Source organism: Podarcis raffonei, chromosome 1 (genome assembly GCF_027172205.1).
Source record: "Podarcis raffonei isolate rPodRaf1 chromosome 1, rPodRaf1.pri, whole genome shotgun sequence".
Classification (NCBI taxonomy): Eukaryota; Metazoa; Chordata; class Lepidosauria; order Squamata; family Lacertidae; genus Podarcis; species Podarcis raffonei.
In genome coordinates, this window is record NC_070602.1 from 86,134,748 (window position 1) to 86,148,550 (window position 13,803).

General features: G+C 47.1%; 1 protein-coding gene across 2 annotated transcripts in view; it reads left to right on the forward strand.

Moving 5' to 3' along the window:
• LOC128420578 (probable hydrolase PNKD) overlaps positions 1-13,803 on the forward strand; it is a 36,667-nt gene that overhangs the window by 17,785 nt on the left and 5,079 nt on the right. For both annotated transcript variants that reach the window (XM_053402219.1, XM_053402211.1), the window contains 7 exons: positions 5,011-5,126; positions 6,501-6,613; positions 10,426-10,484; positions 10,816-10,908; positions 12,005-12,168; positions 12,665-12,751; positions 12,949-13,064. In XM_053402219.1, the coding sequence (XP_053258194.1) occupies positions 5,011-5,126; positions 6,501-6,613; positions 10,426-10,484; positions 10,816-10,908; positions 12,005-12,168; positions 12,665-12,751; positions 12,949-13,064 (748 nt within the window). The remainder of the gene's footprint in view (positions 1-5,010; positions 5,127-6,500; positions 6,614-10,425; positions 10,485-10,815; positions 10,909-12,004; positions 12,169-12,664; positions 12,752-12,948; positions 13,065-13,803) is intronic.

Genomic DNA, 13,803 nt, shown 5'->3' on the forward strand with positions numbered 1-13,803 from the left:
CATCACCCTCATTCACACATTGTGGCAAGCCAGTATTTCATGCTAGTGTTTGTTTTTGGATTTTTCCTGCTTTTGCCCCCCCCCCCCCGTGTGACTGGGAGAAAGGAAGCCACAGTTAAGCGTGATCTCGCTTAACCTGGTATGTTCCAGGTGATTTGGAGCTCCACTCCTATCTCCCCTGACCAGGATTGGAGTTGTACTCAAGAACAGCCGAAGAGTACTAGGTTATCATAGAATCATAGAGTTGGAAGAGACCACAAGGGCCATCGAGTCCAACCCCCTGCCAAGCAGGAAACACCATCAGAGCACTCCTGACATATGGTTGTCAAGCCTCTGCTTAAAGACCTCCAAAGAAGGAGACTCCACCACACTCCTTGGCAGCAAATTCCACTGTCGAACAGCTCTTACTGTCAGGAAGTTCTTCCTAATGTTTAGGTGGAATCTTCTTTCTTGTAGTTTGGATCCATTGCTCCGTGTCCGCTTCTCTGGAGCAGCAGAAAACAACCTTTCTCCCTCCTCTATGTGACATCCTTTTATATATTTGAACATGGCTATCATATCGCCCCTTAACCTCCTCTTCTCCAGGCTAAACATGCCCAGCTCCCTTAGCCGTTCCTCATAAGTCATCGTTTCCAGGCCTTTGACCATTTTGGTTGCCCTCCTCTGGACACGTTCCAGTTTGTCAGTGTCCTTCTTGAACTGTGGTGCCCAGAACTGGACACAGTACTCCAGGTGAGGTCTGACCAGAGCAGAATACAGTGGCACTATTACTTCCCTTGATCTAGATGCTATACTCCTATTGATGCAGCCCAGAATTGCATTGGCTTTTTTAGCTGCCGTGTCACACTGTTGGCTCATGTCAAGTTTGTGGTCAACCAAGACTCCTAGATCCTTTTCACATGTAGTGCTCTCAAGCCAGGTGTCACCCATCTTGTATTTGTGCCTCTCATTTTTTTTGCCCAAGTGCAATACTTTACATTTCTCCCTGTTAAAATTCATCTTGTTTGTTTTGGCCCAGTTCTCTAATCTGTCAAGGTCGTTTTGAAGTGTGATCCTGTCCTCTGGGGTGTTAGCCACCCCTCCCAGTTTGGTGTCATCTGCAAATTTGATCAGGATGCCCTTGAGTCCATCACCCAAGTCGTTGATAAAGATGTTGAATAAGACCGGGCCCAAGACAGAACCCTGTGGCACCCCACTAGTCACTCTTCTCCAGGATGAAGAGGAACCATTGATGAGCACCCTTTGGGTTCGGTCAGTCAGCCAGTTACAAATCCACTGAGTGGTAGCATAGTCAAGACCACATTTTACCAGCTTCTTTACAAGAATATCATGGGGCACCTTGTCAAATGCCTTGCTGAAATCAAGGTAGGCTACATCCACTGCGTTCCCTTCATCAGGTTGATGCCACCAGTAATGTTACGAATGCTAAACTAGATAGACCAATGTAGTGACACATCATAAAGTAGCCTTCTATGTTCCTGTGACTTTGCCCTAAAGAGCTGTGTTGTCTAACCTTTGCAATTGTCTAACCTTTGCTGATTTGTTAAGGTTCTGCTTTGGCAAAATTAGTTTGAATATGTGGGTCAGGGATGGGGAATGATCCTGAACCCAGGATTTTTCTTCCCACGCGTGCTGGTCCAAATTTGACAGGTGATGCTGTGTGTTGAAGCTTCAACGCTGGGCTTATCGATGAAGTATGGGGCTGCTTGAAATTCCTTCTGCAAATAACCTTCTGAAATTCTGAAATTCCTACTGCTCTTTCAACACTGCTTTGAAAAATGCTTTCAGACAGTCAGGTATGATAGGTGGGCATGGTTTGCCCAGAATTGCCTTGCATAGCAAATGGGGAGGCCTGGTGGGCCGTGTTTGGTTCGCAGGCTCGAGGTTTCACATCCCTAATCTACACGGTCCCTGCAGCTTTTGCTCTAGATGTGCACCGAAGGCATGCAGTAATTTCCATTATTTCAGTTGGAACTAGCTCATCCTAAACAATAGCTGACAGTTCATGGAGCGTTGGCGGCTCTCAGATTTTGATTTGCTGGAGGAAGTTACTGTGGACATAGCTTGAAGATGGGTCTTTCTTCCAGGAAACGGCTCTGGGGGAGAGAAGCTGGCTGGATTTCAAAGCGTTCTGAAGATAATACTCTGTAAGGCCCTGCTTTTCTAAGATAAAGCAACTGGACAAAGTGTAGCTCTGTGTAACACACTGTACAGTTCTGACAGAACAGTCTCTGCTGGTGCAATTGGCTGGCATGCGGGAGAGAACGTTGGCTGTGCAATGCAAAGTGCTTGGTTTTTCTGTCTTGGCAGTAGAGGATGTTGGTTAATACAGAGGCAGATCCCAGCTATAGGGCTCAGAGAGTCTGCTGGATGAACCTGTGTTCATCTCTACCAGGTAAGGTAAAGGTAAAGGACCCCTGGACAGTTAAGTCCAGTCAAAGGCAACTATGGGGTGTGGTGCTCATCTCGCTTCAGGCCGAGGAAGCCAGCATCTGTCCACAGACAGCTTTCCGGGTCATGTGGCCAGCATGACTGAACTGCTACTGGTGCACGGAGGACCATGACAAGTGCCAGAGTGCATGGAAACGCCATTTACCTTTCCGTCGCAGCAGTACCTGTTTATTTACTTGCACTGGAATGCTTTTGAACTGCTAGGTTGGCAGAAGCTGGGACAGGAGCAACAGGAGCTCACCCCAAATCCGTGGATTTGAACTGCCGACCTTCCGATTGGCAAGTCCCGCTCACATAGCTTTACCTCACAGTGCTTCTCTGATCTTTCTTCTCTCCCCCCAACTCTGCCCACTCACTGCGATCATGAACTGTAGCTGCCTCTTGCTGTCTCTACAACAGCACATCAGAGAAAATGCTGGCATGTTTCTCTGGAAGCTGATGTGTGGAGGAGAACCGCTGGGAGTTAGAAGTCACTTCTGGGTAAATTCCTGGGAATCTGAGCTACTCAGGGAAAATGCAGCATTGAAGAGCAATTAATGGTTTCACTTCAGCCGTGTTGTGTATACGCCAAAGGGGAACATTGCACTGCTGGGACTCTTTAATCAAAGGAACAGATGTCAAGAATGGATTTGTGAAGAAAATATCACCTCTCTTCTGATGACTCTGTGAGCCCCCTGCTCAGCCTAAATAAGCCTGCAGGCCTGAGCTTCTATACCCCTGGCATGGACTATACATTTCTGTACAGTGGTACCTTGGGTTACAGACGCTTCAGGTTACAGACTCCGCTAACCCAGAAATAGTACCTCAGGTTAAGAACTTTGCTTCAGGATGAGAACAGAAATCGTGCTCCGGCAGCGTGGTGGCAGCGGGAGGCCCCATTAGCTAAAGTGGTACCTCAGGTTAAGAATAGTTTCAGGTTAAGAACGGACCTCCAGAATGAATTAAGTACTTAACCCGAGGTACCATTGTAACTTGTTGGGAGTGAAAGTAGAACTGGGACCCCTTTCTTCTTGGCAGTACTTTTCTCAGGTTGCTTTGACACATTCTAGCACATTCTTCGAACCATTACAACAGTTTATATCATTCCACGTCCATTGTTATGCTACTTGCATGTGATGGTATTGCGTTGTCTTGTAATCTTACAAGGTTTCCATCATCTAAGATACCAAGGTCTCATGTGATGTGTGACTAGGCATCAGCAAGAACTTCCAAGCAGCTTGAATAAAATAGCAAGCTTGATTCTTTCTGATGCTGCTTCTTTTTCCTCCTCGTTTTGGACCATTGTGGTTTCTGAAGTTGATGGTCTTGGAGGCATAGCGGAGTCCAGAGCAAGAGTGATACCCACTGACTCCTTTGGATTGCTTAATGTGTGTGCCCCACAAATCATCTTGAGATGACTGGGCTTCTGAAATTCATGTGTAATACTTTCAATAGTATTACTCAGACTTTTGGCTGAAAAGTCTAAAGGGTTTATGAGAGCATCCAGTCTTTTGTGTGTTTTTTTAATTATAAGCTTTAAGCCCTCATGGCTATGGAGCAAAGCTTGGAAATATGTGAGAAGTGTCTACAGGTTCAGAAATAATTAGAGCTTTTGCATGGCCTTCAAAATGGTGGGTGTGAAGTGCATTATAGAAAAATATACCAAATGTAACAAATAAAAAAATGTCAGGAAAGAAAAGTATGTAGCTGGTAGCTTGGCATAACAAGTTTTCTTACACTGTTCTGTAGTGCACTTGTTTTGTCCTGTATATTAACCAAATCAGCTGGTTTTTTTGGTCCCTTTTCAATTCCATGTAACTGACTATTTACTTTCATAGCTCAGGAGATTTTACTAGTGCCTGACAGTACTCTACCCTGCCTGTGATAAGAGACACAATATTCCACAGTAGAGCAACAGGGAATTCACAGCAGACTTTGAAGATCCTACAGTTGTAGTTTAGGCTGTCCTGAGAGTTATGCCATCTCACTTACCTCAGTTTTGTGGAGGCCAGCTCACATAGTAGGAAGGAAAGGACACTTTGCTCATGCTCAGATGCACTCTTCCATATTACCAAACCTGCTCTGAATGTAAAAGTTTTGTGCTGAAAGCAGCTTTGCAGGGCTGAGCACTGGCTGAAATGAAGCCCTCTTCTCCTGGCATTCACACTTGGGAGTGGTAGGGGAGAACATTTAACAAGTTAACCGCTTGGTTAGGTGACAGCTTGTGAAAAAGTACAAAGCAAAATAGTGCTATAATAATTTTATTTAAATATTATTTGAAAAGAAATAATAATGCAGGAGGCTGAGAGAGACCTGGCATATTCCAAGTACAAGCCATTAATCTGAAGCAGCATCGCCAGCATGGCTGGGTGGATCTGTGCTGTGCTAGATTCCCAGGGTTTTAATCCCTGTAGCCTGCAGCTGTCTATAGAAATTTACTTGGCTTTGCTATAGAAGCTAGACAGAAACAGCTATTAGCTCTCTACATGGTTAAGCATACTCTTGATGAAAGGAATGATGTCAATGATGTTTATGAACATGTTCAGGCTCAGCTCACTATTGGTCTTTCCTGTCCCTCAGGTATAATCTCTATGCCCACACTCGGCTGGGCTACCTGTTCTACAAGCGTCAGGTGAAGAAAGCGCGGGAGCGTTACCCGCAGGGGCACTCTGTTCCTCAGCCTGTGGTGTTCAGCGGTGAGTGCCTGGTCTTTTTGCCAATGCATTTCCGATTAGCCTGTGTGCTTTGCTGCTTTGAGGTGCATTGCTTGAGTATTTCTTTTGATTAAATTTCCAGGCAATTAATGGTCAGAGGCAACACCTGCAGAGTGGTGTGTGCAGAGTGCAAAATCTTGAGTCCATTATGGAATCCAGCTGCTTGAGATGCTTCCTCCATGAACCCCTCCTGAAAATCCAGACATTTGAGGCCCGAAATTAATTACACACCACACCTGAAATTGGAAGAACTGGGGCTTTCTGTTTCGAGTTTAGGTTTTCTTTTTTAACACATGCAAGACTCTAAACACTGTTCCTTGTGCCTAAGCTCTTGCAACGGGCATAAGCAAGTTTGATTTCTGAAGTAAGATGAACATGCAGCAGCAAGCTAGTGTCTGGAGTTTTATTTTTTTATTATTTCACTTTCTCTTTCTCTCTCTCCCGCCCCACTCTTCTATTTCAGAGGGGGAAATACCTCAGTTGCTTAAATAAACTTGTTTGTTAACTGCCACCACTCCTGCTCCAGAGTACCCAAAATGCTTTGAACAGTTTTGCTTAACTCTTGTTTTGTGTTTGTACTTGCATTTATATTATGCAGAGGTTTATTTATCAGCATAAGAAACAAGCAAGTGTTTGGGGCCATTTTTATTCTCTGTTTGCACATCCAACCCTTTAAAAAGGAAAACCCCCAACAAACCGCCCTAACAGACTCTCCACAATCCTCCCACACAGTGGTCACCCACATGAAGTTCAAGGCTTTGTTCTCACACGGTTACTTAGTCCTATGTTTGGTCTGTACCATTCAGACGGCAGTGGGGGGGGGTGTTGCTAAATGCTCCTCCATTCAGAATAATTCCCTCCATGTAGGAAACTAGTATGTCAAAGAAAAGCATGAGGTGCTGGTTTTCTGTGTGGAGGGAACACCTTTGTATGGAGGAGCTTTCACTCCTATGAACCCCTTCCAGCAGTCTGAAGTGGTATTATTTAATGCTTCTTTGTCCTTTTAAGAGTATATTTTATTCATTTATTAAGTTTATATCCCACCCTTCCTCCCAAAGGAGCTCAGGGTGTGTAAAAGCTGCCTGTCTGCTTCAGCACTTGATGAAGGCACGTGATGTCATTTTGCTATAATATTACAATTTTATTAATACTTTAGCATCTATTGATAATAGATAATTTTGTCTGTATTGTGTGACATTAGATGATATTATATGTCTTTTTTAGTATTAGTATTTAGATAGTATTTAGATAGTATTAAGAAAATAAATGCTAACATAAAAATTGCAGCATTTGCTAAGGTCTGTTGTGTTGACTTTCCTGCTTTCCTTTGCTCTATGTCTGCCTCTGTCATCCTAGGAGTGAAGATTCTTCCCATCCCTGTCCTATCCAATAACTACAGCTATCTTGTTATTGATACTGGCTCAAACTGTGCTGCAGCTGTAGACCCCTCTGACCCACTGGCGGTACAGGTGAGAGAGACAAAATGTGACACCTATCGCCCCTCCTCTCTCCCTGTGGAGCAAGACTAGCATTTCCTTCCTTATTTGATTCTTTGGATTTAAAGGGGGAGGGCTGTACCTCAGTGGTAGAGCATCTGTCTTGCACACAGAAGGTCCTGGCAGATATCCCTATATCTGGGATATCTGGACTTGGTCCAGGAAGGCATCTTATAAACATATTATTATTATTATTAATATAGCATTGAAGGCATCTGCATGTTTGGTCATCATCTGGTTCAGCCACTGCACTTGCAGAAGAGGCTTCAGTATCCCAAATACATGGGTGACTCTTTCTATGCATAGGAACAGCACTTCCAACAGAGCAGGTGAAGCAGCTATGCTGTATATTTTTTGCTAATATGGCAGCAGTTTTGCTTTCCGCAGGGAGCTCTAGTATAGGTGGATGGGAGGGGGTAGAAATCTAGAGAGTTCCTGGTGTCATCAGCAGGTTATAATTCCTGGGATTCTTTGCAAATTAAACCAAGAGCTAGCATAGCACAGTGGCTAATTGGCTGTGCTGCAAGTCAGGAAGTATGGCATCATAAAATTGGAGAGTTGGAAGGGACTCAAAGGGTCATATCTGCTCCAACCACCTTGCAATGCAGGAATCATTTGCTATGGGTAGCAAATCTCTCAGCACCCATTCCCAGTATGGGAATGTGGCAGAGAGGCCCATGGCCCACCTGGCTTCTCTCAGAAAAAGAAGGTAGGGAGGCGTTCTGTGTGTTAATCCTCAAATGCCACTACCTCCCATTTCCCCTCCTTGCTCCCATACTGGGAGGCGCCTGGAGCTGTGGAGGATTAATATGAGACGAGAGGATTCCTCATAGTAAGCCCCTTGATCTGGCCAGGCAAGTCCTCCATCTATCCTTTCCACTCCCCTCTCTTTACAAGCTTAGAGCAGGAGGGAATTGCACTCTAGGTAATGCAAGTAATCCAGTTCCTACAGCTAGACAAAAAAGGTAAGCAACTTCAAGGTTAAAATACGAAAGGAACAGATTTTATTTAAAGCAGAAGAAAAGGGAGCAGAAGAAAAAGGAAGCTGCATTAAAAGAAAGAAACCGCATTCACTAAATCAGTTGTAAACTAAGCCAGGTTTAGCCTTTTACAAAATACTAGGGGTTGCTGCCTCTGCTCATGTTCGTCTCCAACCCACAGCCTCCTTGCCAGCCCTCCCCCTTCTGATGCCACTCTTTCACAGCCCCTTCAGCCCCTCATAGCTCACCCCAGTCCCAAGATCCTGCTGTCACTCACAGAGGGGAATAAATATGTTGAGGGGTGAGTTCTGGGCAAACTGGGGGCAGCGATGGGAAGCCTGTTAAGGTCTGCTTGGCCACCCACCCAGCTGCTTTCCTGCTCGCTCAGCTGGGCCTTCCGCTCATTCAGACCCCAAACTTCTCTCACGTGGTTGCGCATGCATCACCCATTCCCTGACTGAGACCTCATCTGCTTTTGGGGGTGGCTGGGGGAACTGCCAGGACAGTGCCCCCCTGCTGCAGGGGCAAGTGCTGTTAAAGCAGAGACTGAAAACTGATAATGCAATTTGTACTGTTGCCTTGGCATGTGGAGCCCTGTTTACATTCAGTTGGGGCCAGCCGCCCCGCCCAGAGATGCACATGTTTGACTTCCTTCAGTGGTATTAGTTGCTGCTTTCAGCCCCCCCACCCCCAGATAATTTTAAATCTGTGATTGACCGCTCCCCAGAGCCTGCTCCTCACTGCCTCTTGCCTGAGGCTTTGGTTCCTGCCACCCTGCTTTCCTGACCATCTGCAATTGGCTAAGTAGGAGCTGGCCACGGCCAAGGTCATTCCAAGTTTAGAGCGGCAGCCTCACATGATGCGCACCATCCCTTCTGCTTGGGGCTTGTTTCGTGTTTTCCCTTCAAAGGCTCCCGTCCGGCTGGCTCTTCCTGTTATACTTGAGAAGCGGCTGTGCTGCTTTGTTCAGATGCAGCCAGCGGAGACATGCCGGGTGGCCGGATGAGACAGCCAGACCAGTGACCCGGAGAGGAAAAGCTGGGGATCCAGATTCGGAACTGGAGGGTGAGGGGCTGCTGGAAGCAATTCCTCCCTCCTTGACCCAGTTCAGGGGCTTTGTCTAGGTGCTGTTCTGATAGAGAGCGATGCCGTGTGAATTGAAGTTGAAGTAACAGCTTAATGCTGAAGCAGAAGCAACAAAATATGCCCGTACCTGCAAGGAAATTCCACAAAGACAAACCAGAAGGAATCCTAACCAAGGAGCAGCATTGCCTGGACGCACTCTGGGAGGCGAATGTAATGCACAAACTTAGTGCTCTGTCGCTCCAGTTCCAGTAACCTTTTAATAGCTGAACAGAGTGGATAGAAGACAGATGGCCTGGGAATATGTAACTCTGATGGGGGAAGGTGGCACTGCCCAGTAGCTGAAGGCTTGGGCATTAAACCTTACACTGGCCCTTTAATGTATTGTACATTGCCCAGAGGAGGAGACATTGAGTGACTAACAAATTTAGATGATGCATGGGATCCTTTGGGGGAAATGGGCCTGTCAAGAATAGTGACACGGTGGAAGTGCCCTTGCTGCCTTGAGACCAAGAGACAGTCAATTATGCACCTGGGCATAATGGAGTAACTCCCAGTTTAAATGCAATTTAAATTGCAAATACTACTAAACTCTCATTAGTAAGCCCTGTCCTTATCCCCTAATTCATATGTGGTAACAGGAGTCTGCATGATTAGAGGGCCAAGCCAAAAGCCATGATAAGTTTTGCAGTCTCTCTTCTACCCCCACCCCCTGGATTAATTAAGGCTTGGAGGTTTCAGTTTTTGTGATAAAACACATGTGCGTGCACCACCAACCCGCTTTCTTGCATAGAAATGCAGGTGGGGATCCCTTTTGCCCAGTGCCCCTGCCAAGAGATCAATTGCAGATCCCTCAGTGCAGCTTGGCCTGGATGCTTTCTTGTATGCTGGCATGAGACTTATTCTTAATCAGTTTGTGTTGTCACTTCATGTGTTGCTTCTCTCTCTCTCTCTCTCTCTCTGTGTGTGTGTGTGAGAGAGAGAGAGAGAGAGAGACAGTTAAAAACATTTACAAAACAGTTAAAAAACTAACTGAAGATCAGTTTATTTATATGGTTTATTAACAATATAATAGGACAGTAATCCCCTTTCTGTCCTAGTCACAGCAGCCGCTATGGAGAAATTATATTACTGCTTTATATTGAAGTATACCCCGTGGATGTGAGCTTAATTTTTAATGTAAATGATTTTCGAAGTCTGTTTTGATGCCATGTGGATGTCTGCATACAAGACTTAATATCTGTACATACATTAGTTCTGGAAGACAGCACTTTCTGCATGTAATTGTTTTTTAAAAACATTTACATGCGTTGTTTTTTTTTAAAGAATCAGTTTAGAAATCTCATTGTTGATATTTCCAAGCCTCTTTGCCCTTCACATTTGCTTTTGATGCTATTGTGTGTTTGTCGCTTTCCAGACTGCTGTCTCCTGCCCTGTTGAGTCACATATCTTATCGGAATGGCCTTCTGCTAGACTTATCTAAGCCCTGAAATAGGGATCAGCTGCCTTGTCTTTCTCAGTCCCTCTGGTTGTGCTGTGTGACTCTGGTTCCTGCAGTGCCATAAACCCCTCCCCTGTCTTTGCCATGCAGCACCTGTTTCTCTTATACAGAGCAGGAGGATGTTCCTCTGTTTCAGGCTAGCTTTCTTTCCTGCCTTTTCCTGGGATGCAGGACATGGGCCTCTCCTATAAACCTTTCTGTCTCTCTCTCTCTCTGTGCAGTCGGTCATCGAGGAAGAGGGCGTGACGCTGGAGGCCATCCTGTGCACTCACAAGCATTGGTAAGGGGGCTCCCTCCTTCCCTTTCCCTTGATGGGCCCTAGAAGGCCTCAAAATACAGGTGTGCTGAGCAAATGCTCTGCAGCCATCTTTGGGTGCCATCCATGCATACGTTTGCGGAGGGGGGAAGGGAAAGAATATAATATTTGGGACTCTTCATTCTCTGTGACCCAGCTGGGAGGGAATTGCCCCCATCATGCCTTGTTTGGGAACACATCTCTGGCTCTGGGCACTGAAATCCGGCATTTCACCGGCAGGTGAAATGAGGACTGCTAGGTAGATGAGCTTTTTTTATATACTGTGGCTTTATAACAAGCGTGTTTTCTCTCATAGGGATCACAGCGGAGGCAATGCAGCGCTGAGGCGGCGGCACAGCTCTTGCCGAGTCTATGGCAGCAGCTATGACGACATCCCAGAACTGACAGAGTAAGTGACCTTTTTATTTCTCCTCCCCTGTGGATAAGTGTTGGATAAAATGTTCCCCTGCTGAGCCTGGAATGTAAAGGCAAATCCTCCCATTAGCTGGGGATCTGTCGGGAGGCTGTAAAGAATAATCCAAAGTTCTCTAATATCTGCTAAAAAGGTTCCTGGGGAGCAGCTGAAGCATTTGCTAGTGTTCCTGACTCCTCCTCCTCCTAAGCAGGGATGGGCAATCTGTGGCCCCTCAGCCTATCTGGAAGGTCCCAGATAGAGAGTGAGGGGGAGTGGAAATATGGGGTGGGATCACTAAATGGATGGAGCAATGGAAGCTGATCAAAAGTCGGCTGTTCGAATTCCCGCAGTGGGGTGAGCTCCCATTGCTCGGTCCTTGCTCCTGCCCACCTAGCAGTTCAAAAGCACGTCAAAGTGCAAGTAGATAAATAGGTACCGCTCCAGCGGGAAGGTAAACGGTGTTTCCATGCGCTGCTCTGGCTTTGGCAGAAGCGGCTTAGTCATGCTGGCCCCATGACCCAGAAGCTGTATGCTGGCTCCCTTGGCCAGTAAAGCAAGATGAGCGCCACAACCCCAGAGTTGTCAGCGACTGGACCTAATGGTCAGGAGTCCTTTTACCTTTACCTTTAAACATCCCATTGGGCAGGGGGAGAAAAAAGAGAGAGAGAAAGAGAGGGGAAAGGGGTGTGGCACCTGACAGATTATCCTCAAGGGATTGTGGCTCTTGACAGGACAAAGGTCCCCCCACCCTCGCTGTATGGCAAGCTGCTATGACATTTTCCATAGGAAGCATTTGGCCAGTCAAGAACTGGGGTCCAAGTCTCCTCTGTGCAGAGGCATACCTAGGCTCTTTTGCACCATTGGTAAGGAGCTATATCAGCGCCCCCTCCAACGCTTGCAGCCCAGCCGCCCAGAGCAGTGGAGGAGCATGCAGACAGGCAGTCAGCCTCCTAGCCACGGAGGTGTGATTTCTGTGCCCTTGGTGGGGGCCAACATCTCGGTTGGCCTATGGGCCATGCTAAGGTCTTCCAGGCTGGCAATATGGTTTTCCTTCCTCCTCATGATCACAAACCCAACTGTTGCATTCCAGTCCCCTCTCAGATAAAGAGACCGTTGTGATAGGACGTCTGAACTTCAAGGCCCTCTTCACGCCGGGACACACTGTGGGGCATATGGTGTACGTGCTGGATGGCAAACCTTTCGAAGGGCCAGCCTCTCTCTTCTCAGGAGACCTCCTTTTCCTCTCCGGCTGTGGTAAGTCAGTGGGGAAGGGGGATATAGGACAGCCATTGCTTCCTGGGAGGTTGTGCTTCTCAACATATGGAAGCCTCCCCTAGGCACTAGAAGGCAGCAGCTGCACTTGTGCTCCCAGTGCTTAATTTGTGTGGAGGCATCTACAACAAGCGCCAAGATTGTTGATGGGAAGAGAAGAGAGGGGATTTGGTCCTCGTTTCTGGGAGGTGTGCAGTGTCTGTGAGAGAGGAGACACTCAAGGGGAAAAAAGGTGTCAGAGGAAGGCTTGTAGCTCAGCAGTGGAACATCTGCTTGGCGTGCAAATGTCCCAAGTTCAATCCCTGTTTGAAATCATGGAAAGCCGCCATCAGTCAGTGGAGACAATGTTGAGCTAGACAGATCAGTGGTCTGATTTGGTATAAAGCAACTCCTTTTGTTTCTGTCTGGCTGTGAGGAAGCACTTTATTTTTGTGCTTCTTCCCTGTAGAAATTAACTCCTTGTCCCTTAACCGTTCAGGTCGGATATTTGAAGGGACGCCAGAAACAATGCTGGCATCGCTGGACACGGCAGCTGATCTTGCTGAAGACACACTGCTTTGGCCAGGTAGGAGTTGGAATAGCTGCACGGGCAGAAACGATGCCCATCTCCTTCTACGCTGGTCCTGAAGTAGGGCAGTGGCTGGTTGGGAATTAGAGGAGGTGAAGGCACTAGAGGGTCACTGGGGAATGAAACTCAGCAGGATGAAGCCCTGCATCAGCGCAGCCCCTGTTGACTGCCTGCTCCTTTTCTTTTTTTAATAGGGCACGAGTATGCTTCAGAGTGCTTAATGTTTGCACGCCTTCTGGAGCTGGAGAATCCCGTCCTGGAGCAGAAGCTACAGTGGGTGAATCAACAGCGGGTTGAGAAGAGAAGCACGGTGAGAGGGGTGGGTGCATGCATGCATGAGCTGGTTCTTTCAGATCAGCTGTGGTCCCTGTAGAATCAAGAGAGAATTGGAGAAAAGTGGCTGGGGTGGGGGGCGGAATTGATGGATCTTGGAGTGTTCTTATAGGCAAGAGACTCAACCTGCTGGCACTGTGTGTGTGTGTGTGTGTGTGTGTGTGTGTGTGTGTATTTCTTTGTTTCCCTCCATTCCCCTTCCCTTCCTGTGCATCGGGCACATGCCCACTTCTCCAAGGCCCTTTTTGTCCAGCCGCCTCCATCCACTGCAGGTGCCATGGCATTCATCCAAGAGCAGCTTACTGGCTCTCTTGCGCAGCTGGGTAACACCTGTCCAGTGAGTTTCCTGCCTCTGTCTTATTAACTGCAGGCATCTGGTTTCTGATTTTGGTTCCTCCCTTCTGGAAGTCTGGAATGGGGTGGTTGCCTGGTGCAAAACCGGCCTGGGGAATGTGGCAGGTGGTACTTTCTCAGCTGGGATCTGCTTGTCTGGGAGGTTGTGGGTCTCTTGGCAAATTCTTGCATGCTGTGGTCTCGCTGCCTCAGTTGCTTGCCATGCACTTTGCCTTCCTTTCTGTGAGATATCAATAGCTTGCTTTTCAGGTATCACCTGAAAAACCCCGGGGGGGGGGGGGGATTAACCACACCCAACCAAGTGTGCAAGTACTCAGGCAAGCATGCGTGTGCAAACTCCATCCACAGTTTTGCTGGGCGCC